This window comes from Grus americana, chromosome 28 (assembly GCF_028858705.1).
Source record: "Grus americana isolate bGruAme1 chromosome 28, bGruAme1.mat, whole genome shotgun sequence".
NCBI lineage: Eukaryota > Metazoa > Chordata > Aves > Gruiformes > Gruidae > Grus > Grus americana.
Window position 1 is genome coordinate 3,409,785 of NC_072879.1, and position 27,689 is coordinate 3,437,473.

At 47.1% G+C, this 27,689-nt stretch overlaps 1 protein-coding gene across 2 annotated transcripts in view; it reads right to left on the reverse strand.

Moving 5' to 3' along the window:
* The window catches only part of STK11 (serine/threonine kinase 11), a 43,352-nt gene extending 16,031 nt beyond the window's left edge, over positions 1-27,321 (reverse strand). Inside the window, exons 1-7 of one of the 2 annotated variants that reach the window (XM_054805175.1) lie at positions 25,660-27,318; positions 16,796-16,879; positions 12,874-12,963; positions 11,561-11,693; positions 10,944-11,080; positions 10,296-10,423; positions 2,571-2,628 (exon numbers count right to left, since the gene is read on the reverse strand). In XM_054805175.1, the coding sequence (XP_054661150.1) occupies positions 2,571-2,628; positions 10,296-10,423; positions 10,944-11,080; positions 11,561-11,693; positions 12,874-12,963; positions 16,796-16,879; positions 25,660-25,949 (920 nt within the window). In that variant the 5' untranslated portion in view covers positions 25,950-27,318. Of the gene's footprint in view, positions 1-2,570; positions 2,629-10,295; positions 10,424-10,943; positions 11,081-11,560; positions 11,694-12,873; positions 12,964-16,795; positions 16,880-25,659 lie in introns of both variants that reach the window. The other variant, XM_054805176.1, reaches the window with a different exon arrangement.
* Positions 27,322-27,689: the final 368 nt, after the last annotated feature.

Below are 27,689 nucleotides of genomic sequence, written 5' to 3' on the forward strand. Positions count from 1 at the left end.
TTCCAGCAGCACGGAAAGGGACTAGGTAATTCTGGTCTGAGCCAGTATCCATCTCAGCAGGGCAGCCCAGGTAAGTCCCTGATGTTTCTATAGAGTAGTTCCTGAGCCTTAACACATGCTTTTGTGGGAGGAGTATATAGAAACCCAAAATCATTAATGACTATTACTCCCGCACACACTACAAATCTAAGGATTCTAGAAATCAAGTCTTTTCTTACTAAAATGTTGTCCAAAAACCCTCTGACAATAACTGAATGGCTACCTGCTGTCCTTCCGATTGCTTTGGTCAATTTAAAAAAAAAAAAAAAAAATCAGGGTCAGGTTAAGCATAAGGGCTAAGCTTCTCTTCTATTTAAAGAAAAGCCAGGAGAACCAAGCACTGGATTCTTTAGCACAATGCTACTCCACAAAAAGGAGATGGACAGACACATCCAAAGCCCAAGGCTGCAAGCTCTGCTGTGCTTGATGTAATTATTAGGATGCCACAGCAGGAGGAAGGAGGCAATTACTAATAGGGGAGAAAAGCCTGTTAAGAAGCACTGGCTAAGCTCACAGAAAACTAATAAGAGACTAAGCCTTGGAAATGCTCCTGTGTGTGCAGGTAGAGTCTTTCTCCAGCCCCTCTCGGTGCTGGGAGATGAAAAGCCTCAGCACCGGCAGCCCTGCCCAATTAGAGAGCAGGCTGCGCCTGCAGAGCGGGGAGATCTGCGGCCACCCTCCATGCCAGAAGCATGCTCCAGTTTCTCCTGCTTTCTAGTGACAGGCAGGGTCTCTAGAGAAACCTCGTTGCTTCCAGTTGGGCAAAGCTGACACAAAAACCTCACTGCCACATGGGAGAAGTAGAAAATCATGTACACAGAGCTGGATAACTAGCTCGAATACTTAGCAGATAGTAACACACGAGAACCAACTACGCTTCTGGTAGGGGCTGCCCCTGGCTGCAGGGCAGCTCACTGCAGCCTTTTGGCCCCCAGCATCGGTAGGAAAAAGTGCTTTCCCTGCTTTTCTCAACACCTACTGGTGTACTGCACAGACATAATTCGTGCCACGCTTCTTTACAGTGCTTACTGACAAAGCATCGGTTTGACTGCATGGCAAGCTGATCAACACCCTAGAACTAACCGTAATGAACAGAACTACTTCATTACAGAGTACAAAAGCACACAGTACTTCGCTGTCTAGCTTGAAGTGCTCTACTTCTCAGTGGTAGATGGAGGACAGTCAGTAACAGCAGGAGCTATTGTTTCAAAGACCAGCTCTATATGGTGCTTTAAATGCCATGTTGCATGGGAGAGGCCAGCCCCAACCAGCCTCTTATGGCCCATGATTACTGGGAGGCACGTGTGCGTGGGGAAAGGCAGTCTTGAAAAGCAAATGCCTGCTCCCATCATCTCCCAGACCCAGTGAAACAACCAATGCACAGTGCTTGGCTACTATTTAAAAGAGTCAGCCTGACTGCTTAATTAATTGACCAGGCAGCTACATAAGACCTGCCTCCCCAGCCTCTTTGATCTTCACCAGGGGGAGGTGGCAGTTGCTCCTCTGCAGAACGCCAGCACAGGTCAAGCCTGCCTGCCTCTGTCCCGTGGCTCCCACAGATGCCTCCCATGCCGTAACATCTACCAGGCACCATCAGCTGACAGCACATGGCTACCACTGCTGGTTTCTTTCCAGAGACACAACAAGAAAGTGGTGTTCTTCCTGCCTGCAGGCAGCACAAAGCAGGCCCATCACCTTCCAGGATAAGAGCCTTGTTTTTACAAGGTTCCCAAAAGCTTTCTGGGCAAGCCTGTAGGCAGGACCTCTGCTGAGCAGCTGCAGTCCAGCAGGCAGCTCTGCGTGTCCTCAGAAGCACTTCCTATTCAAATAGGAGATAAGCTAATGCAGCCTCCGCGATGAAGCATCCTTATGATGCTTTTTGTTCTTGTACTTTTATCCGCCCAGGAAATCTCTGCTCAGAGGCAGCATGTTCAAACAGATCCTTTAAAAAAAAAATCCCTCAGAGATAACGGGGCCTTCCCCCCTCAGACAATGGCAAGGATAAAGGGGGAGGATATGGGGGAGGGAGGAGTATGACATTAAAGAGAAAGAAAAAAAAATTTCCTATTGTCCTGGAACACTTCTCCACATACTGATTCCATATGGAGCAAATATGGATATTTCTGTCACCAGACTGTCCAGAAAACCAGAACTAACACACATTACTAAACAGACCTAGTTCAGTAACCTGGCTTTAAGGAACCCCTGTTCTTCTGCTCCATTAGTACTAGCTGACCTCTGAAAAAAATCATCCAGAACCCTTAATTATCAAGAATCAGTCACGCTAGAAACATTTTCAACATATTCATTATTTACCCGTTAGCAATTCAAATGCTTTAACCGGATGCTCTAATAGGAAGAAAAAAAGCCAAATAGAGGTTGCCAGAGCTCCAGCAGAGCTGGAGGAAGGATATCTAGTGACTTCCATGTGTCTGCTGTCAAAAGGAAAAATGAGTTGAGAGCAATAGCACAGGTACATTAGCATAAGAAGCAGAAAGAGAATGACTAATAGGAAGAAGCTGAACACTCACTTGTGCTGCCTTATCTGCTGTATTGAAAATCTCTTGGCTGGGTCGTATTCAAGCATCCCTGAAAAGAAGGAAAAAAAGTCCAGGTGTGATCACAGATGCTCTCAGCCAAGTCGAAGACAGGAAGCATAAAGCTCTACCCTTCCCTCCCACCTCCCTCCCCCAACAGCGACCAGTGTGTCCAGTCCTCCTGGCAGCGCAGGGAGCCTTTACCTCCAGCAAGAACCCGCTGCAGCGGGCACAGAAAGTTCAGCACAAAATCCCGACTTCATTACTGACTACCTGATCAACTCTGTTCCTCAGTTTCCCCACCTACAGAGTGGATATGACTTTTCCCTCCCTCACGCTGTGGGGACAGAGGCTTGTACAGCCCTGGATCGTATGTCCAAGCACGTCTCCAGGCAATGAACATCAAGACTTTGCATTTCAACAGATAATGCTATTGAATTTTCTCCATGGAAGAGCCAAAGCCTTAGGCATAGCATATATCCAGTTGCTTAGCATCCCAGAAACTCTAGATGAGATAAATTCTATTCTGGAAGTACAGCTGGGGAGAACTGACAAAAAAAAATCCTACCGTCCATCCTTTTGCCCTAGCCAGGAGTTCGATTTCTGGCGTCATCTGCTAAGATAACTGGGGTGGGGGTGAGAAGAGGCGGGAGAGGAAGAGTAGCTTATCTGTATTCTCTCTAGGAGAGAGGGAGGTGGATTCCTTAAACAGACTCATGAGATGCCCACTCTGCTCCACTGTCTTTAAAAAGCTTCACAATGCAGCCGAAGGGAAGTAGCAAATTTTGCCATATTCTTCAGAAACCAGCCAAAGGGGCCTAACAAGTTGCATCCAGCAGCATACAAGATGTTCTCCAGTGAAGGTTCCAAGAATATATTAATGTAATGAATGGTAACAAAGCCTCACCGCTGTGCATTACAAGGCATTTTGCTTTTACTGGATGATACGCCCTTGTTGCTCTTGAATCACTAGCACTGTTGAGTCTTGCACAGGTAGCATGAAGAGTAAGGTTTTGGAAAGAGGTGAGAGAACAGGAGGACCCCATCTCCAGCAACCCGAAGAGGAGACAGGCTGGGAAGCAGAACAGACAGTCAAACAGGAGTTAAGGAAGTCAGGACAAGGAGCAAACAGTGCAGAGCGCTGGGGAAAGCCAGCACAAGGACCCAGTGAAAACACGAGGACAGGAGATACATTTGGATGGACATTTAGGAAGGGAGGACTAGAAAGGGACAGTGCAGTTCGAGAAAGAAGTTGCAAGGGCTTTGCAGATGAATTTCTGCAATACTGTTGAACAAAGGCAGTGAAAGAGAGAAATCACCACCAGCACATGTGGTAACAAAAGCTGATCCAGAACATCTTCCTTGTCAGTTCAGTTTGGATCACATTACTAACAGTAATGAATATGGGCAAAGGTACAGTGTGGAAGGACCGAAGTCATTTTCCTCCCATAAACCAAAATACAGTTTGCCAGGGCAATTTGCAAAGGTTTATCAGTGCTGATGACAGCACTAATAGCTTTAGGGGAGATGGGGTCACTACTGATCCACATTACATCACTGTGAAGTAGGTTAAAGAAACGTGGGAAGACCTCTCCAGGCTAGAGAAGGTCAAGTGCATCACAAAGCACATGACCTCATGAACTCAAGGCACTAGAGTCTTCAGAGCCCTGTAGATGGAGCATACCAGAAATTTATACTTACCTTGCCGAGACCATAAACCCCACCATACGGCTGTACTGGAGTTACATGGCTGAGCTTGATGGGAGCTAAAGGAACAGCTCCCTGCTCAAGAGCTCTCAACCTTGACAGCAGTCCCTTACCTCAGGTATCTTCTCCCCTGAACAGGCTAAATCCCTAAAATGAAGCAACTGGCAGTCCAGGCTGCAGCTACAGACCAAACCTGCGTGTGGCAGGAGGTGATTGATGCCAGCAGCAGTGCTGAAAGCTGGACAGCTTGGCTACTAGGGCTGCTACTGAGGAACACACTGAAAGTGCATTTTGAGATGGTCTCACAGGTATGTGTGAGCCACCTTCGGCAGAGAAGGGATTTGATCCTGAATCCTGCTGTCCTGCACAGTGCTGCAACGCTTGTAATACATGTAGGTGCTTTCACAGGGCTACTTCTAAGTTGTTTCCTCACCTTAGCCGTTGTTAATGAAACGATGCTAGAGAAAGCCCTCCTTTCTTCACTGAGTACTACAAAACAAACTCCCTTACAGTTAGAAAAAAATTATCAGCTTAACACTGAACACAGCCTTTATCAGGGACTTTCTCCACAACAAGGGGCCTTGCAATGTGCATTCCTCCTTTTTACTGTACTCCAGCACATGTCTGTGCAGTCCCTGCAGCCTTCTTGGAAGCCCAGAGCAGCTGAGGTTGGAAGGGGCCTCTGGAGATCACCCAGTGCAACCCCCTGCTCCCAGTGGGGCCAGCTCGCCCAGGACTGTCCAGTTGGGTTTTGAACATCTCTAAGGATGGAAACCATACAACACTCCCCCCCTGCCCCCAACCTGTCCCAGACCTCAGCCACCCCTGCAGTAAAGGAGTTCTCACATTCAGACGTAATTTCTACCTACCTTACAAGAAAAGAAATAATAATTGGGAAACAAGATTAGAAGGTGATTCAGAGAAAAAAATCCCACACCTAATTAAATGGCCTATTAATAAGATTATTAGACAGCTGCTTCACAGCTGAGCTACCCAAATGTGTTGGGTTTTTTTTTTTTTTAAGAAATAGGACTGCAAAGAGATCTTACACGAAATCTAGGGAACACCAAAGCAAGTACTGGCTAGGTTATCTTATTAATGTAACCAGAAACAGGTAAGTCAGGACACCACTCCTCCCCTCCAATTTATTAATTTAAAGACCAAATTTCCAGCTGTTTCTGGAATCCAGGTTGTCTTCAAGTTCAGGATAAACCTCTGCACATCCAAGCAGATACAACCAGAAACTTTTCAGTGGGACTGTCTCAAGGCTCTTGCACTTTCAGTTTGGGATTAAGTTCACTGGGGTGCTGCAGAAGAGGAGCTGGAGCACCCTCATAAGCAGCTCACGTTGACCAAAGGAAGACAATAAACATGCAGCAAAATTCAAGCACCGTTTCAGGAATGACAGGGCTAACAAAGAAATTTAAAGCATTTACCAGATGGAACTGGTACAAGCAGAGAATGAAGTTCTAAGGTAAGTTATTCCAAGAGGCCTAAAAGCACCAGTTACAAATAGCTGCTGTGCAGAGTGCTGTATCGTTCTCAAGCAATTAAAAAGGCATAAAGAAGATAATTGAGCAAAAAAAGAATATTTACTTTAATGAAAGAGGACTGTATTTTGGGCAATGTTTGAAAGAAAATGGAAAGTCCAATCGCCGAAGATGTACATTAATGTGTTCAGCTCTGACTCACTCGTGGCAGCTCTGTGGCTGAAGTCCTGTACTGAAGAGAGACTTCATCAAGACAAAACATCATGTACTATTCACCAGTCAAGTCATCCGAGGGTGTGTGCCCACAGTAACCACACATACTCTCTACCATTTACGGTAAAGATTTCCATGCAGTTTATCTGTGAGCAGAGATGAAACACACTGTAACAGGGAGACTCTTCAGGAGGACGCCTAGCTCGCAAACCTCTGCTCCCCTGCTATTTCGGAAGGATTCGCTGTGCCCATAATGGGATATCGTGCCCATTTCAGCACGCTGGCAGCCTCAAACCCCTTTCAAATCACGTCAAGTGGCAATCCAGAAACTGGAGACCATGAACCTGTCTTGAGCTCCTTACAGACTCCAGCCCACACACTTCAGTAATCCTGAACAAGCACAGCATTAGATCATGCGGCAGAAGATCCAGTTTTAGCAAACAGCACAATCTGAGGTATGTCGTTTGAGGAGCAGGAAGAAATCTAACAGCAAGAGCGAATGAACTCAGCCTGAATTTCACTTCAGAGTCTCCAACTTGGATCAACATTTAAAGCAACCAATATAAAAGCAGTCAAAGTCCAATCTGTAGAACGAGACAGGGCTTTTTCCCTCTCCTTCATCCTCCGCAGGCATAGCCAGGCATTCTGACCAGAAAGTCCCTCTGCAGGCAAACCCCAAGTCTTTGATCGCACTCGCCTCTGCACGGGTTAGAGATGCCAGCCTGACTGTTGGCTCGGGTCTCCCTGCTACTACAGAATTAAAGTGTCCCCCTGTCATCAGGATACACATCCTCTCACTATCCCATAATGAAAGGTCACGGCAGTTATACAGAAGTGAGAAAATGAAGCGCTGAGAAACGAACCAACTTGTATCTGGTCACAGTCTGCAGCAAGGCCTGGAACTAAAGCCAGGTGTTTAATGCAGAGGCTGCAGTTTCAGAGCTTTCTCTTTCAGTACAAGTTTATTGGAAGAGGAGGAAGGAAAGCTGACCTTGTGCATTTTTCTTGTCTAGAAACAAATTGCATGCTAGTGAATAAGTCATGTACAGATGGTGACAGAAGAACCTTAAGGCTATTTATAAATGCTTCCACTCTGGCACATCTTTACTGACTGTACACACAGAAGTCAGAACAGTACTAGCCCTCCTCTTTTCCAGATAAGAGTATAAATAAAGCTTCATCCCTGATTAGGGAGACAAAAAGAGGAGCAGCATCCCAACTAATCTGCTGAAATACACTGTCATGCAAGACTCTCTACAAGTCAAACACCATAGAAGCTTTAAGTCCTCTAAACTCTGCTTTGTCTGGAAAAAGGACCAAGAAATAAAAACAAGCTCAAGGTGAGGGGGAAGTAAAAAAAAAAACCAGTAAAAAAAAAGTAGTCAACCGAAGAACAGAAAGAAACTTAAAACGTGTATCCTAGTACTCGCTGCACAGCCAGACCAGTGTGCTATGGTCACACAGCACTTATAGCCAGAGAGGAAACAAGCACTTTGCAGCACACCAAGCTCTTCCTTACAATAAAACCAGAACAAATGCTTGCAGCACTGCAGAGTGCTTTAAGTCTTAAAAGCAATGCAAAGGCGCAACAGAGTCTCTAGTGAGACAGAGCTGAGCTGTGGGTGTCTGTGCTGCTCATCCAAAGCATCAGCCAGCCATTGACAATATCTGATCTGCAGGCTTCTGATTCACTTTCAGCCTGCTGCAGAAGTAGCAGGCACCTACCAGGAAATGCAGATGTTCTGGAGGAAAAGCATGAACTAAAGAAAGCATTCTGGTTTTGTCACCATAGCTACGTAGTATCACCACCACAAGGCTCGGCCCTCGCTTGTGCTGGGCTGTAGGATGCTCAGGCCTCACAGCACGGAGGGAGCTGGGGCAATCCCTCCCACCCAGAGTTCAGTCACCTCAGGTCCACCATGTACTCAAATCACTAGAAAAAGTAAAGTGCGTCAAACCAAACGAGGAGAACGTAAAGAGGTTTTGCCAGCTTTTACTGTGTAACAGGCACATACGACGAGATGAGGGGCGGGAGAGCATTGTCAGGTGGGATGGAGGGAGACAGTCAGAGGAATCCTTAGGGCTTCCCACCGCCCTGGAAGAAAAGGTCAAGTTGATGGAGAGACCCAGACATCTCCCCCCAGCAAGCTCCTCTGCCTACCAAATGCACTGGACTTGCATGTCCGTAGTGTCCAAACACAGGAGGGATGCAGACAGACAGACAGCTGCTGGGACGAAGGAGGCAACTCAGCCTGGAAGAGACGGACAGCTTTGGACAAGAGGGCATTGAGTGCAAGGCTCTTCGTTTCAAATGAGGCAGAAGGAAGAGTAGGAAATTCTGACTCCAGGTCTCATACAAGGGACGGAAAGAGAACTAAAGAGGGAGTTATTCTGCTAATGATGCATAAGATTTGAAGCTATCAATATCCTCAGGACAAGAAAAGAGAAAGCTGCCACGCTCATTTTCCCTGGGGGACAACACTAAGTGCAGCTGAGAGGCTTATCACAACCCTGATTTCTGCGGGGTGCTTTAGAAGACTAGCTGCCAGTCTAGATGGACTGCTGGATTTACTCCACTTGGGCAATTCCCCAAGTCGTAAGAAAGGCTGTGTTTTGAGTCAGCATTCACAAATCAAACGCCACATATACATCAGGACATCGTTCCCTGGGGCACGCAGATATGACATGAAACACATCAGGAGTGCTGGGCCGTAAGCAGCAGCCACGTTAGTCTCAGCAGAGCGGCCAAGACACCAGCTGTGCCGAGCGCAATCTGAAGCTATGCCGTATGTAATGCTTTCCGAAAGCTGTTAAAGCTAGTTAAGGCTTTTGGAAACACATGGAAATAACTTCTTTCATAATCGGCACGGGGCCAGATAAGCTAAAATAGTCTCCCATGAGCAGGGTTGCGGGGGGACTGCGAGGGGAGCCCCGCCGGAGGCGGCAGCGGGCAGAGCTCGGACAGACAGCACCACCTGCCGCCACCGCCCGGCACGCAGCCGGCACCGAGCGAGGCCACCCGCATCCCCAGCGCTGCACCGGGCCCACGCGTGCAGCAGAGGGGACCCTGCGGGTGGGAAAGTGAGGCCAGGCTGGGGCTGCAGCTCCTCACAGCCATCCACGCAGGAGCTGGGAGCCCACAGGCAGCACGGCCTTTCCTGTGGAGACAACAGCTGCCATTTGTAGTGTGAAGCGCAGCTGCAAAATGCTTAGAAATTATTAACCTTTTGGCTAGCCACAAACTGCAACAGCGCTGTGGCCGCACAGAGGACACAGCACGCTACGCAACCCCCCGGTTTAGCGCTAATGCCCACGTTACAAACAGGCCTGACAACACTGCTGACAGGAGGAAGGGAAGCTGACTCAGTTTGCTCAGTGCTCCACAGCCCTTCACCCACACTAACCTCCTAACCCCATGTAGCACAAGAACCAGAAAAATAAACTTGAAACAAGACAGCGTCATTTTCTATTTGAGGTCTGATCTGTCACAAGCAGCTGAAGACAAAGCGGGAGAGAGCAAGCCCATGGGAGGGCCGGGGAGCGCTACCTCGCCGGGCTGCTGCACTGCAAAGGAGGCAGTAGGAACTCTGGTCAGGATCTCCCGTGTGCTGGAGTCGCTGCTGCCCTGACTGTTCAGCTTTCAAAAGAAGCAGAGACCATTCAACACTAAACCTCAAACTATTGCAATAAGCAACAGGAACAAAAGCAAACCCTAACAAAACCCACAACCCTCTCTTCCCACCCAGAAAGTGCTGCTCCTGTTTCTTCCACAGCCCTGTTGTGAAAGTGGGCACCAGTCACTTTGCTCCAATAGCCTCGCAACTCTGAATTTGGGAGGAAGGAGATGTCAGCTGGGACTGAAGCAAATACATTCAGAGCAGAGGCTGATGAGGAAGGACAGCAGAACCCGAGCACTCCGTATTTCGCATTACGGAAAGCTTGGGCAAGGAATTTGAGTTGTTCTTACTTGCAAAACCTGCATCAATGCTATGGTGCCATTTTAAGTGTAACCTCTTGTGGGCTTTGTCTTTTGATTTAAAAAATTCTCAGGGCACAAGAAACATAATGCAAGAACTAACTCTATAAAGAGCAGTGACTGCAAGCCGTGCAGGGTTTAGTGTATCTCAGGAAGACACCAGTGTTAAAGATCTTCCAAAATCTTATGAGGTTCATCAGTACACCCTCCCTTTCTAACAGGAGCCTCTATCTTCACGGGATACTTGGAATGAAGCTTTCCCCTGCACTATGCAAGCTGAGCACTTGTTGCATCTATACACTTTACCCTTTTAGAGTCAGTTGGGAGACTCACCTCTCAGTAAGTCCGAGAGTGGAGGACCACAATCCTCTGGAATTGTGTAGTCACCTTTCCCGATGTTTTCAAATAATTTATAGATATTATCCCCTTCAAAAGGGTATAGACCCGTTGTAATGTTGTATCTGTAAAGGCAGAAGGAGAAGCTATATGAGAAAAAGCACACAGAAGAGGTGTTCAGTTCTTATGTGGCTATGTAACCAAAATGAAGCCAAGAGGAAGCTAAAAGATGAATATTTGACAGTATTTGGAATGTTTCTTTAAACTTCGCCTTCCTTTATCACAGTCTCTTCATTCACATGAGTCAAAACCACCAAGACGTCTCCCTGACAGGCTGGGATGGAAGAAACTTAAAAATAAATACTAGAGGTATTTGTGGTTTCTATTATTACAGTAGCTGTGCATCACAGATGCTGAGAAGTGGCTGGCAGAGTTACTCACTGAGAGTAAAGATTACTTTCTTCAGAATTACAAGCACTCTGCAGAACACACTCCCACCCAAAGAGGGGGGATCAATACACATACACCTTCCCAGCTCCCCCAACAGCATACAGAGCAGCAATGATAGCAGGTAGCACAGGACTGAGTTATCTGGGAGCTCGTAATTTTTTCGTTGTGATTCCTGGATGCTGCACGGGCACTTACAGCGTGACCCCTGCGGACCAGATGTCTACTTTAAAGCCTGAAAAGGTGTCAAGGCCATTGGCAATTTCTGGTGGCTGGAATGCTGGCGACCCTTGGCTCGTTCTGCACGTGTCATCCTCTGCAAATGGATGCAATGCCTGCAGCAGAAGAGAAAGTTTGAACCTAATTGGTCAAGGCAGACAAACTAACTGTTAGAAAAGCTTCACCTGGGGGGAAAAAAAAAAAGGGAAAACTCTGCCACTGAACATCTACTTATGTATCATAAGCACATGCCACTACAATTGCTACATGCCATCAGTGACAATTCTTGCACCACTCCTACCTAGCTAAGACAGTTTTCAGGTGGAAGGATGAGGTTATATAGCTTATCACCATTTCACCACGCTTTTGGGTTTGTCTAAATCTTCCTCTCTATGCTTCCCAGATAGAAGTCTTGTGCTATTATCAACAAAAGTGTTTTGTCGATTACAATAAATATTCAGAGTCACCCTAGAGCACTCTGCAAGTTTAACCAAACAAGCCTAAATGCACAATAAATCAACTGACACCACAAAGGTGACCTAAATCTAGGATGTCACGCTTTCCACATTCCTGACTTTGCTGCAGTTCTCACATACCTCTGCTACGCCTAAATCAGATATTTTTAGCGTCCCATTGGTTGTTAGCAGGAGGTTCCCTGGTTTTATATCCTTGTGGACAATCCCTTGGCTGTGCAAGTATTCTAGGCCGTCTATAAGCTGACAAAAGTACCTGCAGAAAGAGTTAGAGGAAAAAGGTCAAGCACTTCCATAGACAAAGACTATCTGAACTACTGATAATACATAAAGAGTGCTGTTATTGGAAACAAGTCAGAAATACATTTACATTTGATGCTTAGGAACTTAAGATTGAACTGTAGTCTATAAGAAAAGGTACTTCACCTTCCGACAGAGTCAGAAGTTACCTGCTAGAGCCACGTCAGACTTGGGGCTCCTCCACAAGCCTGCCTGTCCTGTAAGCACTGAGCACCACGCTGACACAGACCTGATGGTTAATTCTGACACCTGCTTTAGTCTAGGCTATGGTAAGCTACCAAAAGATGCTCTTTCAGTGGCATAGCTTGCTCTAACAGGGGGTGGGAAAAATGTTTCCTTTAGCCAGTAGAAAGGAGTCTTTTACTGGTACAGCTTACCGGCTGAGCAGAAGTAATGTGATATGGTCAGAGACTATGGGCAGGCCATTATTGTAACGTAGCAAGCACTGCACACTGACAGCCTGGCAACCATTGTGCATGCAAGTTTTTTATCTCATAACATCCAGAAATAATATGTGACTTGATGTGCCTGTACTTCACTTAGGCTATCTGTCATCTTGGACACCTTTTTGAAACAAAATGAAAATATGTAGTTACCACAGATCTGCTGGTCTGCACTGACTGGATATACATGACAATCTTCCTGTATCTATTTCCAGAATTCTAAGGTTCCTTTACTTGCAGAGTGAAAGGGGCTTCAGATTATCCTGTCTACTAACTAAACACGCTAACAGATCACGCTGGATATTGCCAATCCTTAATCCAAAGACCTTTAATCTCTTTTCTACGCTGAACTGTACAGCTTGCCTCCATTTGGGCAGGATGAGTCCTTATGGATCCCTCCACCACACTGAACAGCAGAGCTGCAGGAAAGGGGCCAGGAAGGGTTGTCATGCGTCTTGTGAGGCAAAACAAAAGTAACAGAAAACTCAATAGATAGCTTTCCTTCCAAGAATCGAAGGGCTGTCCCTGCCACCACCTCGTTAGTTTTTCATTTTTTCCATGGATGTGAAAGATGCAGTTATTACACTGAGCCAGTTTTACTTTAAAGTGCAGCCAGCAGTCTGAGCAACAGAGTAGAATGTGCTCTTGAATTCAAGAGAGCTAACACAGCCCATGGAACACAACTGTACTTACCCGTGAGCCTGAAAAACTGGAAACCTCTTTTCCGGGACACTGTCCAGCATTTCCTGCATCCCACACACACAGTACTCCATCACCATATACGTGAAAGCAGAGTTAAGGAAGCTTCAAGGTTAAACACTTCTCAGGCAAACACTGTGCGAGGACTGCGGCCCCATTCCAGTGCGATGGGAGAGCTGCCGCACAGGCAGCCCCATCACCTGGTACACACACTCAAGAGGTAGAGCCTGAGCTGCACCTCCCAGGTAGCTGCCTTCCCCAACTAACAGGAGCAGGCAAAGAACCCATGAGAAAACTCTTCTGCTTAATGACCAGCTGCAACTCCGTGATCAGACCTGAAATAGGATGCGAACTCCACAGAAATTCAGCTGAAGATCTCACAAGAACGACAGGTATAGGATAAAACTCTATGGAAAGCCCTGGCAGAAGAGCCATAGGCTGTGTAGTGCCCTCCCAATACCCTGGCTGTTCCACACTTGACACAACAGTGAGCTCCCATCACCTTCCCCAAATTTCGTTATTCTTCATCTCCTGTTCCAAAACAATACGGCTGTATGCAGTACTTAACAGCTGCTGCTTACCCCATGCCCATGGTAGCAATTCAGGAACTGGAGAAAGGATCCCTGGAGAGCTGGGAACCTTTTTTGAAACTGTACGGATAAAAAAAGTCACAACAGAATGCCAAGAACCGGTGGCACTTTTTAGCAATTGTTCCCTTGCAGCATATTCTAGTTTTCATCTCCTTAAGCTTTAATGTTGGGGCCAAACAACAGAACCTACACCACTGCCTAAAGCAACAATTGCCTCTGTTTTCCTCCTCCCTCTCCACGGGGTTTCAGAGGCAGCCTGTGCACTGAGAGGGGCTGCAAGAACAGACCTGAGACATCTGGTGGCTTTGCCAAGGGAGTGCACCTTCAAGATAGGGAGAGAAAAGCATGACTGTCAGGCAGCCCAGTTCTCCGGTAACACAAAGCCTTTCTTTGGTCACTCTAATTATTCCTGGCAGATGCCTTCTTAACTTAAGCCTAAAATAAGTTGCTTATGTCCCAGGATGCCAACTTAACTCCCAGGATGCCATCTTAACTCTTGAGGCGGGAGAGGCTGAAGAGATGACCTGCGCTTTCAGCAGGATCTGTGCTCTAAAGATTGTGTTGCCCTTTTGCAGCTCATTCTATCCAGGAGCTCAAAAACAACGTGCAAACTCATTACATTCGTGCTACATTCCCCACGTGAGCTGCTCTTCAGAGGGACATAAAATCTTATGGCACTTTAATGACGGGCACAATGCCACCCAGGAAATCAGCAGAAGCCAGAATAGCAGAAAAAGTTCCCAAAATTCTTTCCTACTGTTTCTTACTCTGGAAGTAATCTGTGAACTACTTGTATCAGAGTGACGTGGAAGACGTCAACTCTCTCACCTTCAAGAGAACACTACTAACAGTAGATTATACAGACTAGCTCCTGGGAAGCAAACCCCAGCTCTCGTTCCCATCTACAAAGGACAGCCTGGTTTTGGTTTCATTAGCTGCCAGGCTGCTTTCACCCCTCTCTCGTCACTGAGCCATCTCTGGTCGATCAGCCAGATTAGAGTACAAACTTTCAGGCTGCAGCAGATCTATTACAGGTGCCCCAAGAAGACTGAGGCTCTCAATTCTTCTAATCAATAGGGTTCTGCTCCCACGCACAACTGCACAAACTGGTAACAGGAGCTGTCAGAGGGTGCCAGCTGGGATGCTGCTTATTGAACTGGGTTTATGTTCTGCCTGGATTAGTTCTCCATTCATCACCAGCTCTGCATTCCCAGCCACAGCAGGTCATCAGAGCAGCCCATTAAATACGAAATGTAGTTGATATTTTTAATCCAGTCATCGTGGCTTTCTCTTTACCAAAGAGAATCATTGAAGGCTTTGACTAGACAGGCAAGTTGTTAGAACACTGTCTTCCCAAGCTGAGGCCTGCAGTTCACTCCTATCAGGAACAGAACACTCAGGTGAGAATAGAAACCTTCCTCCTTCTACAGGCCCAGTTTCAAATGCCACAGCGGTCATTCTGGAAATGAGGACTTTTTTTTATTAGTAAGGGAGAAGTTGCCATCCCTCCCCTGTACCCCACTCAACCTTCACTCGTATTGCTTCCTGCAAGGCACCAACATCGACACATGCACGGCCACACAGCGACATTGGCAAGGGAACTGACCTCCGGAGAAGCCAGCCTGAAGAGAGAGGTACATCTCAGCTGCATCTGTTCCCAAACCTGTGGCACCTGTATGCCACATCCTCGGACATGCTGCCAACGAGAAGCTGGAGAAAGGTTAAGCAAGAACATGATCACGGATAAATTCCCAGTCCCAGCCCTAGAGAAAACAATAAACTTCTCCAGGTACTGCCACTGGCATACACTGAATGAGCAGGTGTAGAAACAAGCTCTCCAGAGTGTAGAAGCAGGTAAAGATAAAAAATAGTGAAGTCTTTCCCCTATACTTGCAAGGGGAAAGTACTGAAAACCAATTTGTTCTTTTTCAAACACTGCTGTTTGGAAAGTAAAGTGAGGAACATGCCTCCTGGTGAGGTCACGGTTCTGAATGACCATCAGGGTTGTCATCACCAGCTACCAACACACGAGGTCTCTCTTGGGCTCTTTTTCCCATGCTTCTCCTTTAGCATCCCAGCTTCTTATTAATTAAGCAGTATCTTTCTATAGACAGTAATTGAATTACAGTCCCTTCAGTCTGTTAAAGCTACAAAACACAAGCAAAAGTTGTCATGCTTTTTTATACTAATGATTTGGTGGAAGAGTATTTGATCTAATTAAAGCACACAATTAAATTACCCGTTTTATGAAGTACTGTAATTGGGAGACAGTATTTAGAAAACACTGTCAAAAATAAAAGCAACCATTTATAACATGTACTACAACAGATCAGCTCTCTAGGCTTACAAACTGGTTCAAGTCAAAGTGCACCCAGACTGGCAGACTCATTAGAAACCATCCGGCTACTCACATGGAAGTTCAGGCACGTAATTACATTGATTAGTGTCTCTGCGTACGTGGGGGGACAGTGCACTGGAACAGCAGGTTACAGTTTGAAAGATGCACTGAGATCACGACCCACAGATTTGATTCAAGAGCCGAACTGTTTAGTCTCAAAAAGCAGAGCTGTAGATCTCACAGGAGTTATATGCTTGCAGTCTCTCCTGGCTGTTAGGAGCTTTTGGTCACTTACAGCACTATACGAGGGACTTTCACACGAACAACAAAACAGAGGAGGCTTAGGCAGGCTCGGGACCTCATCTTATCGTGCTAAGGATAACCAAAGCACAGCGACTGCCCACAAAAGGCAGCGCTGCAGCAGTACAGACCTCCAAAGGGAAGGAGAGAGTTGCAGGCATCTGCATGCCTGCCAAGGAGAGATTTTTCTTCTTCTTTTGAGGGAAAGGAAAAAAACCCCTAAATCATTGCCAAGGACTTAAAGGAAAAAAAGCATTACAAAAATTGATTTCACATAGCATAGACAATAAAAGGTCCATCTTCAGGAAGAGAAAGCACTAACACATACCACTGCTAGGACAGGAGGTTAGACGTGATGGATCCTCAGCTCTTTTTTTGGTCTCTGAGTTGCTGAAGGTCACACAATAAAAGAGTATTTGAGGGCCAGTTCTCCCCTAGCCCAGCCCTGCGTCTGTAACCTGGGGACAATGTTTCCTTTCCTAACTGGGAAGCCGGGAAACTGAAGAAAACGTACTTGCGTGGAAAGTATTCCAGACATGCAGTGTGTTTAATACCAGGGAAAGCAATTTTAAGCTTAAGAAACATTCAAAAGGGCCTTAACAAAAGCAGAACTATAATGATTCAGCACTACAGCAGAGAACAACGGGAATTCAAACCTTATTAACAGCTGTCTGAAAAAAAAGGATATATTTTCTGCTTCTCTTCATTGTATAACACATCTACCAACTGGATAACATTTTTGTGCCGCAATCGTCGCAGGAGTTGAATTTCCCTGCAGGAAGAGAAAAGGAAAAAAGTTATGGTTAAAAAGCTTATTTCCTTACTACAGAATGAAATGAACGTTTTCAAAATCACAGGGATTTTAAAAACACTTCAAACTGCATTAGTCCCCGCTGCTTCAGCTAAGATTCCCTATACACGCTGCTTGACAGACACTTCCCTTTTCTAACAACGCTGGACCGTTGGGACTGTCGCTCACCATCACTCTCCTCAGTTAACCCCCTAATGATGTATTACATTTGTGTTTACCATCATATCTAGGACAGCCACTTCCAAGACAAAGCTTTTATGTTTGCACTTTGTGTTTCTTTATATCGAAGTGTAATCTGTAGTTACAAGAGCAGAAATAAATTCACTTGGGCTTCCAGCCTTCCTCCTTCAGGGTATGTTTTTAATCAGCATCGTGACCAGGAATGACACCCGCAGAAGTCAGCGTAAGGCAGCGTTGTGCAGTTAGGTGTGTACTTGTGTCGCAGGCAGTGCCCGGTGCCAAGCGTGGCAGAGGCGTTAACACACTACATAGCCTGTTTCAGCACAAACTCTGTTATTTAGCCAGGAAGTAACTGGAATATTAGTCACTTGACAAAAAAGAAAGTTTCTATACCTAACAAGCAATTCCTTCTGATAGTTGTTGTATTGTGAATGGATGTAAGTCATTTAAACAAATATAAAACCATCAGAAACTGGCTAATCTACTAAAGACATGAACAAATGAAACTAAATTGATTTTTTATTATACCACACAAAATTCTTCTGAAGGGGGGGGGGCTGTTCAGCACAACCTGATTTTCTACAGAACCTATAAACCACAGAAAAACCAGGAGAGGTACCTCACTAGTCAAGAGACTAGTGCATCACCAGCAGCGCAGCATCTGGCACAGTCTGCAGCCAGAAGAGGGAACACAGTCAAGGTGCCGAGGCTGCTGAAGGGCAGCGAGTCCCAGTGCTCCCGACACAAGAAGCCCAGCACCAAAAGCTGCCTGTGGCCAGGAGACGAGCGCAACGGGTGTCCAAGCTGAGGGATGGAAGAACTCCAGAGAAGTCCAGAGGCTGGAGATGACAACGGCCTCCCAGCAGCCCCAAACACTGCCACAACACCCCTCCAGCTCACCTCCGAGCTCTCCAGAGACCTCCCACAGCAACAGTGGGGACTAGTCAGGCAGCTTCACGGCTTTAATAAAGCTACAACAGGATCCAAACCGATCTAGAAATCTGCACAGCCCCGCAAAGCAGTTGCAAGACATACTAGTGTCACCAAGATGCAATATTAAATCCCAATTTCAATGTCAAACAAAACAGACTGTTTCAATTCAAACCTTTCTTGTCAAGTAGCCACTCTCATGTGGTTTTAGCCCACCCACAGCAACTACTGCCCAAGGACGCAACAGACTGATCAGCAGAAGCGAGGTGTGACAAACGGAGCCCCAGTTTGTTTAGGTTGCTTACTAACTGCCAATATTCATCCATTAAGTAGGTTGCCCTCACTCTGCTAGGACCCATCCACTCTTCAAACATATCCTCCAAGAGGGGCTTGGCTTCCAGCAGAATTCAGAAATTAAGTGACCAATGTAAGAATTGTAACATTTTGTCCCAAGAATTGAGTCCAAAACAGAAGTTCCAGCTAATAACTACATTTCTTCCAAACTTTAGTCCTAACTTGACTGACCAGTTCAGAGATCTGAATTGAATCCTCTGTTCGTAGAGGATAAGTAAAGTAAAACTGAGTGAGGAGACCTCTTGCCTTGGCCATCAAAACAGACCCTCATATGTCATCTCATACCAGTCCTTTTGGTCTTTGTCTCTTGGGATTTCAAACTGTGCTTCAAACCACATTTTAGTATCTTTTGCATTAAACTCAGCCTGCAGGATCCCACTGGCTGCCAGCTGTGGAGCAGAGAAACAGGAGGATCAGGATGGTCAGGTCAGGGTGGTTCTGTCAGTGCCTGAAGTGCAGGGACTGCTCTTCACTTGGCTCTGCTGCTGCTCCATGTGGGGCTTGCGCCAAGCTGTAGGTGAACTCTTCCTCCCAGATTCTTTCCCTTGGTGTTTGCTAAGATGCTTTAAGAAGCACAGTTACATTTTGACAGTTAGGACTCCTGAAAGCAGCATTACAAGGAATTCAGAGCACAGCTTGGGAAGCAAGAGCTTCTGCCCAAACACATGACACACCGAGCTCAGAAAGCCACTCGTCCCTCGTCTGCGCAATTAGCCAGCTTCTAGTAACAAGCTGTGGCCAGTACAAAGGCTTGTTGATGCATCACATCTGATTAACAAACCAGTAACTGCTCCTTCGAAAGGCTCCTAAGATGCAGGAATGCAAACAGGTTTTTAAAATCTTTTAAGGATCCCTGTGCAGTAGTATTAATTACTTCACTACCAAGGTTTAGGCCAGGCACTCTTCCTTTATCATATAGGGCTTTAAAAAAAAAAAAAAAATCACAATAGCTAAACAGAAACCTAGGATAACAAGGCAAAGCTCAGAAGAGTGTTTTGTTTAATGGCAGACAGATTTGCAAAGTGATGCAGCCGCTCTAATTATAGTAATGACCAAAAGGCTGAAGTGGATTAAATTAGCATATAAACTGCAGCCAGCATTAGTGTAGGTCTAAGAAGTTTCTGCATAATGAAGGGAGATGGGCTGAGTGCTCAGACCAAGCCGGCAAGAGAGGGAGTGCACACACATACTTATTTAAATAAAACTACTTTGCTGTGAAGGCAAAGCAAGCTTCCAATATTAGGAATACATTTAAAATCCTGATCCCGACAGCTCATTGCCTGTAATACGGCTTGAGAGCACAAATACTAATTCCTTCCACCTTTAACGGACTCATAAATATTTCATATTTCTGTAATGATTATTTTTTCCAGGAGGACTTTGTGAACCAATCTAAAATGCCAGTGAAGTGCACCCACCTCTGGAGCAGAGGCCAAGCAGCCCATTTCCAAGAGGAAAGATTACTTCTATTTTTAGCTACTCTTGCATTCTAAAAGGACTGAGGAACAGAGACAGCCAGACCAGTCACCTCCGATTCCATTTCAGTTTTCAAACTTCACCGAGTAAGTGAACATAGGTGCTCGCCTCAGCAGAAGGTGCCTAAATTTACTTTTTTCAAAATTAACAACAAAACCACCCCAGCCCATCGCTTTCTTTGCGATTTGCCTGCACAATAGTGTTTCATTTGACAGACCTGGGAAAGGGATTTCGTGCCTACAGTTTGCTGCCTTTCCTCTCCACCAAGGCAAGGTGGCTTCCTGCCTTTCCCACACTAGCCTAGTGAATCTGCTCAGATCTTCAAAATACCTTTTGAGCTGCTGCGACCTTCCTTCCTTTCTCCTACCTACCTCTAAATTTCAACATAAAATTTAAATCACAACAGTTGCTTTTGAGATCAGCCCTGTCCCCGAGACAGAGGGAAAGGGAGAATCCCAGTGAGGGGACCAGGCTGCGTTCTCAGCAGCATGGCAATCCCCTCCATCCCCATCCTACTCAACACCATTATGTGGCCAGAATAGTCTCCATTATGGAATTCTGTTCCTAGTTTTCCAGACTAGAAAGCCCTCAAGTGTACGACAAGACAGAATGCCAGAGTACAGGGCCTGCTTCAAAGTATAACCGTCTTGGAGGAAGGAGAGAAAAGATCTCCTAACTCAAAGGTCTCTGTGGTTCTGTCAGACCTGTTAAGCTCATCCTGACCGATTACGACTTATCCCCAGCGAGGTGCCTTGCTTTGGCAAATAACAGGGCGGTGGTGCTGCTGCTGCTCAGAACTGTATATAGCAAAGCTGCCTACTTGTACCATGCGCTATATGATTTTGGAAGATGCCAAGGACAGCCTGGAAAGAAGACGTTCTTTCCTGGACCATCCTAGTAAGAGCACATCTTCACCATAAGATTTCGCAGTCTTTCTACAGCTTGTTTCAAGCCTCAGTTTCACCAAAGCCATTCCTGCTTAAATAAAAGTGAGCAACACAGCCAAAAGAGTAATTTCTTCCATTGGTTGACAAGGTTCCTCCACAGGTCTAAGCTTTCAGGATTTTATCGCAGACACAGGATGGTGAATCTTTTCCATAGTACCTACTGGGTCAGGTCCCACATCAGAAATGAGGGTTTGCAGGTCTGCAGTGAGAGCCTTTGGCCCGGGAGCAGCTCACTCTCACTCCTCAGCATGCAGCCGCGGCCCATCTCAACCTCTCCGCATAAAGGACACGGTAGCAAGGCCCCGGCACGAGGCCCTGGCATACCTCCACTGCAGCGCTGGTGCCACAGTGAAGGGCCAGGAGACGTGCACAGGGAACAGCTCCATATGTCAGTTCTGGCACATACCCTGAATCCACTAATACCAGTCTTGCTAACTGTCACAAAGGACTCAAGAATCATTCTTTTGGTCTTTATGCAACTGAACGAGGACATAATGTATTTCGAGCGATTTTGTAATCCTGTATAGCCAAAGCAAATTGTAATTACAAGTTAGTATCCCCGATATGCCACAAAGCAGATTAACATATTTAAGGTCTACCTAGTGAACAGCCTTTTCCTGTGTATTTCACCTAAAAAATAGCCCTCCACTTGCAAGGATGGAGCTTGTCATTTCCATCCCTGCGAGAAGCCACACCTCTTCATGAGCACGAGTGATACTTCAGATAAGAGACTGAGCAGAGAGCACTTCACTATTTCCTCCTTCAAACCAAGCTTTACACATCTGAATGTACATCTGACATGGGAGGGGCTGACATCATTGCGTGTGGATGAATCCAGTGCTGACCTACATCTTTCAAGTTTTAGTACCCGAACGGTTCTTCTCCAACCATTACCCAAAAGAACTGTGATCATTACAGCATCTCCACCACGCTCCCGCTGCCTCGCCCTCCCCTGCGGAGGCAGCCTGTGAGATACAGAACTGTGTTTCCTGTCCCTTTTCGGTTGGGAGTGAGGGACAGGAAATCAGATGAGTCAGTTTTAGTCCATCTTTGTCTAAAGCACACGCCCCTGCGGCTCGCAACAAGTCCTTCCTTTGGCAGAGCCACCCCGTTTTGAGGTGCAAGACTCGTCATTTGCAGATCCAAGGAGCAAATTCTCAAAGTACAGGCTTACTACACATTTTAAACCTCCAAGGAATTCTAATGAGCATATATTCAAATCTAAGTAATCGCTGAGTGTGGTAAGTACAGTACGAGACACTTGGGATATGCACAGAAAGTCCCAAACATTTAATTAAAATGTGAGGCTATTAGCACACGGTTTTATTAAACTTGTGCTGCTAGAGACAAATAGTCTTCCAAATTTTCTCTAATCTTTTCTGCAATCCATCTAAAGTCATTTTTTCCTATTAACTGGAAGCAGCAATTAGCCATGGCACTGTCTGGTTGCTTAAGCCACCCCAACCTTTCTCTAAAGTGACTGAAGAGAAATGCAGATTCCATAGATTGACTTAGGGAAACGTGTCTTTTATAAGTTTAAACCCTCAACATCCTCATCAGGATTCACAGATCCCTTAAGGGCTCATTTTTCAGGGGCAGAACTGGAGTATTTTAAGGTAGAGAAGAATAATTCAATTTTATAAGTCTCAAACATTTTTCGGTCATAATTTCTAGGTCCCCAGAACTCTTTCCTGCACCATGAGACAGGGCTGGGGTAACCAGCACCAGCAGGACGAGGCTGCAGTCCCAACCGTTAGTAAGGAGTAACAAAAAGATGGCATCAATGCTCAGAGCTCCCCCAGTTGTAACCCCAGCCCCGTGGCAGGGACATGTATGATCCTCCGTGGCTCATTGCTCTTGTGCTCTCCCTCGCTGTCATTACTCCCTGTGTATTACTTGCTCATGTAATTACCTAAGGGCCAACAGTCTAGGAACTGTTTTCTAGGGAATTTCTTTGATGACACACTATCAGCGCAAGCTTCATCTTCAGCACGCAGCAGCAATACTGAGGCATCCCATGATAATGGCTGAGGCATGAACCCGCTGCAATAATTCCATTACATCTCTGTCAAATGAACCAAATTACATATGTAGCTTTTTCCTGTGTGGTCAGAAGTGCTGGACATCACTTTAGTAGAAACTTTGCAGTTAAGAAAAAAAACTGTACAACAAGGTATTTTGAGACTGAAATAGCAAAGGGGCACTTCCAAAAGAGAAGTCCTTTTAAACCAGACCTGAATGCACGCCCTGACTGCTCAGACCCTCTGGCAGTGCACTTGACACATCCGCAGTACTGTACGAAGAAATTACAGTTTAACTAACAGTTAAGATGTCATGCAGTGATTCTTCAGCAGAGAGAGCACTTTGTGAGGGATTCAGAAGACTCTCACTCCTGACTGCTTCCTTTGCAATGAGAGCAAAGGCTTTGGAAGAGCCTTCTGCTCGGCCATCCCTCCAGGGGCACAGCGGGGAGCACCAAGCGGCGGTCTCGTTCTGGTGGTAGACAAAGAGATTTTTAATCTCAAAGGGCACCAACTGAAGTCAGGATGTTTACAAAGATTGGACAACTAATCACAATCACCTCTCACACCTATGGAGCTGCAGACATCCTCGTCTAGATAAGGACACAAGTGGAGCAGGAAGCAGGCCTCACTAACACAGGAATCACACGTTTACTCATTACTGCACTTAGTAGCTTCCAAGAACCTATAACTTAATGGTGCAATTCAGTCGACAATCTCATTTTCTGCTGTTCTATTACATGTGAGCAGTTTGCTGGGTATGAACCACTCAGCAAAGGTGCTCAAACGCAGCTGTAGAAAAAGAAAGTTTAATGGAGTCTGGCCAAGCAGCATGACATTAAAAAACCCCAAACACAACGTTAGTAGAGTACATCCCAACGCTACCTGGAAATACAGCAACGGCTTGCTCCCCCCATCCATACTGACCAGTCAAACCCTACAGGTTCGATGACTTATCTCACCACAACAGGTTTATTCAGAGCAGAAACAGCTTTCACTGCCTGTTGCAGAAGTGCCGAAGGGTTTCTGTGAGGTCAGATTTCCGTGGGTACCCCAAAATGTGACATTTTGCCTTAAAAAAAAATTCATCACTGAAGTAGATAAACAAATAGGTGGACAAAGAGAAAAGGACAAGGTGACAAAAATAGGAACTTGAACTAAAGTAAACCCTCATTACAAGACAACATCTAAAATCTGCCTCGGTGTTTTCAAGCGGGTGCGGCTGAGCCAGAAAAACATCCATAGCAAAACAGAGTGGTGCTTGACTAGTCTGCATTAATAACTAACCTTAACAAAACCAAATGAGACATTCACAGACAGGCTCTGTGTGTGAATAAAACTTTACAGAGTTCACTCCAGGACACAGGACCATTGCCGTGGTTCTGATATCAGGAAACTCTCCTGGTATCTGGCAAATCCTTTTTCACTACGGGGGAGAACAAAATTTCAATTTAAAAGTTTCATTAAGGAGGAAGCAATCTCCCCCTTCTTCAGCAGAAGCTCTCGATGTAACTGAAGGAGGGGGCAAGGGTGGAAAGGGGCACTCATGCCTTTACCAGAAAAACATTTTATTACATATTAACCAACAGTTTACTCTGATTCTGAACTTGAGCCAGCAAAGGAGAGAAAGGGAGGTCCTGGCATTAGGGTTTGTGACTATTCCGTAGCTAAGTCTGTCACTGAAGGTTAGACGGCAAATTTAAAGAACTCACTGACACGAGTCCCAGTACAGGATGTGAAATATCTCGCAACTGAGCTCGGAAACTCAAACCAAACAGAGAAATAGAAACAAGACTCTGCTGGCTCAGGGCTCCACGCTCAGCACGCCCCAGCCAAAGACGCAATACAAGAGTCTTCTAAACATCTCCCAAGTTTGCCCTCCCACTACAAGATAAACCCTGGCAAATAGTTTGTTTTGGCTGCAGAAGGCTCCCCTCCACAGCAGATAAACAACCATCTCACAGGGCTGTGACAAACAGCTGGCTGCAGGAAGCACAGCTGGCTGCGAGGCCCTTCAAGCTGAGCACAGTCCCAAGAAAAGGGAAAGTTTCTTCCACCCGACCTGGATGGAGCATAACACCAGGCTTGTCCCACAGTTCATTTTAATTAGTTACTTGTGCCCTGACTAATCAGTATGTAACTGGCACTTCGAAAGCTTCCAAGCACAGCTCTTGAGTCATCGAAATAAAAAAGGTTGACAACCTTTGTCCCCGTTTTACAGCTGCAGAAATCAACTGAAAAGAGCCCTGAATGACTTCCCAAACACATCAGTCAGAAATGAAACCAAGGAAAACACCAAGACTTCCTACCCTGTTGGGTGCACGATCCACTGGATCACATTCCAGGCACCTATACACGGGTGGGAGCTGTAACTGTCACCCTGAAGCACCATGCACCCCTGGATGGGTACACAAATAACACAGGATGCAACGACACAAAGTGCGTTTCTCCTCTCAACTACACCACCGCTCACCTTTCCTAGCCGGCAGCACCACAGTTTATCTCTTCAAGGTGAAATCTTAAAGAGGAATTTCTTTAAGAAATACTATTTTATTCTTTGAGCAATACTTCAAAAAAAATGGCCTGTGTTACGGGCTGCCTACTCAGACAGACGGACCTGCCTCCCCAGCCCTGGGGAGCCAGGTCCCTTCCCAGCCTTCACAAGAGCACTGGCAGCAGTTCAACAGTAAAGAGATTCCTGAATACCTTCGGTTTAGGAAGCACTTCCACAGCAGAGAGCCACATTGTTAGTTAAAATGCTACAGAACTTCAGCTAGAAAATAACAACAAAGTTTAACCCCTCGGTTCCCAGCTACCGGAAATATTTACTCACTTTTTCACATTTGCCTCCCCATTAGGAATTCTGCGTAGCTTCTTCTTCTTCAGTATTTTCACAGCTCTCCTGCAGAGGGTTTCAGAGTCCAACATCTCCTTGACTTTGCCGTAAGACCCTTCTCCAAGTAAGTCTCCCATCAGGTATTTGCCAATGAGCTTGGCCCTTTTCCGCCGTGGCTGGTAGATGACCTCCGTGGAGTCAATGCGATGGATAAAAGTGTCCATCCCCACAGACATCAGCTCGCTCTCTGCAAACATACCCAGCTGCTGTGGCTCCTGCATATCCATCCTGGATTAACTTCCTTAACCTGTTTTCCTTAAGCGCTCGGGGGTTTAATCCTGTTTGTGAGTTTCCAACACTCCCTTTTACTCCTTCTTGAAAAAAAATTTCCAGAAGATTGTACAAACATGAATTAAAAAAACAAAAACAAAACAAACCTATGAGCTGCTTCCAGCTCAATTGGATGCTAAAAGATCCAGGCCTGGCTCCAGTAACACAATGTCTTTTAAAAAGAATAAGTATCTTTGAGCAGATACACTCAGTTTGGGACTTGCTTTGCTTCTGGCCTGGTCCCACTCCTAGGGTTCTTTCAAGTCAACTTGGCCTTTAACTTGGCCCAGTTTGGTTCTTAAGTGCTAGGTCATTCTCTGGGACTTTAGGCCACCGCATAAAAACAGACACTTGCCGAGTCTCTTTCGTGACTTTCCATTCCTAGTAGATCATAGTCACCGACTCCAAACCAGATGGCAGGGGAAGCACTTCTGCCCCGCTGTCCTCACCACCCAGGCACGAGTGCAGATGGGGGTTTTCAGCCGTTTGGAAGCTGGAACCAAGTTTCTTTGAAGGAGTTTTCAGAAACAATTCTAACGTCTTCGCTTTGCACGCCTACAAAAGTTTGAGGCCTTCGGTGCCTATCGAGATCTCCCAGGGGCATCCTTCAACCGCTTGGATTCCGCCTGGCACATGATGTGTCACCACCACAGGTCCGGGTGTCAGACAACCCACCCCCACTGCGGCTCTAGCCCCCCCCCACCTTAACACGGGAACAAGTGGGGGGTCAGTCCCTCAGCCCAGCACCCCAAACAGCCCATCCCCTCTCCAACAAGGGAAGGTCAACGCAGAGATGCCAACTCCGCCCGGGCCCCCCCCCCCCCCACAGGTGCCCGCCGGCCGGGGCGGGGGGGAAGCGAAGGACACGGCAGCCACCCCCGGGAGAGCAGGGAAGAGAAAAGGGGATAAAACACTTTAAGTGCAACCAAACTGGCGATGGAACCAGGCGGGAAGGGACCCCCCGGGGGGGGAGGTGACCTCCGGTTCCGGCCCAGCCGAGCTCCCCGCTTCCTCAGCGGGGCGGGGGCAGCCCGCCCGGGACGGGCCCTTCCCCCGCGGGCCGAGGACGAGCCCCGCGGGCAGTTCTGGCCACTCCCTCACCCCCGGGCCTCCGCGTTCCGCTGTCGACTCGGGGGAGGGGGGCGGGCAGCCTCGTCCCCCCTCCCCGCCGCCGGGCTCGGGAACCGGGCCGGGTCCCGGCGCCGCGCTCCCCCTCGCGCCCCCCCCCTCGCCTCGGGGGGGAGCCCCGCCAGCCGCTGTCCCCGCTCTGCCACCGCGGCCCTGCCCAGGGGCCCCACTCCAGCCGCCCCGCGAGCCCGCCAGCCCCCGCCGCCCCTTTACCCCCGCCGCCCCTTTACCCCCGCCGCCAGCCCCGCCGCAGCACGCACGCCGCCGCCATTTTGTTTACCTCCCGCCCCCGCCCGGCCCCGCCGCGCTCCCGCCGCTGCCCCCTCCGGGCCTCGCACCTCCCTGGCGACCGACGTGCGCTCCCATTGGCCGCGGCGCCGGCCCCGCCCCCGCGCGCTCGCCTGCCGGTTGGCTGCGGCGGCGCCACGAGGGGGCGGATCCGGCGGTGCGGCTTTCGCTTCCGGTTGGCTCGCTGCATTTCCAACCCGCCCACCCACTCCGGCGGGCGGTGGGGCCTTGGGATAGACCGCGAGAGCTGTCCGTCACCGGCAGGGGCGGGGCTGGCGGCG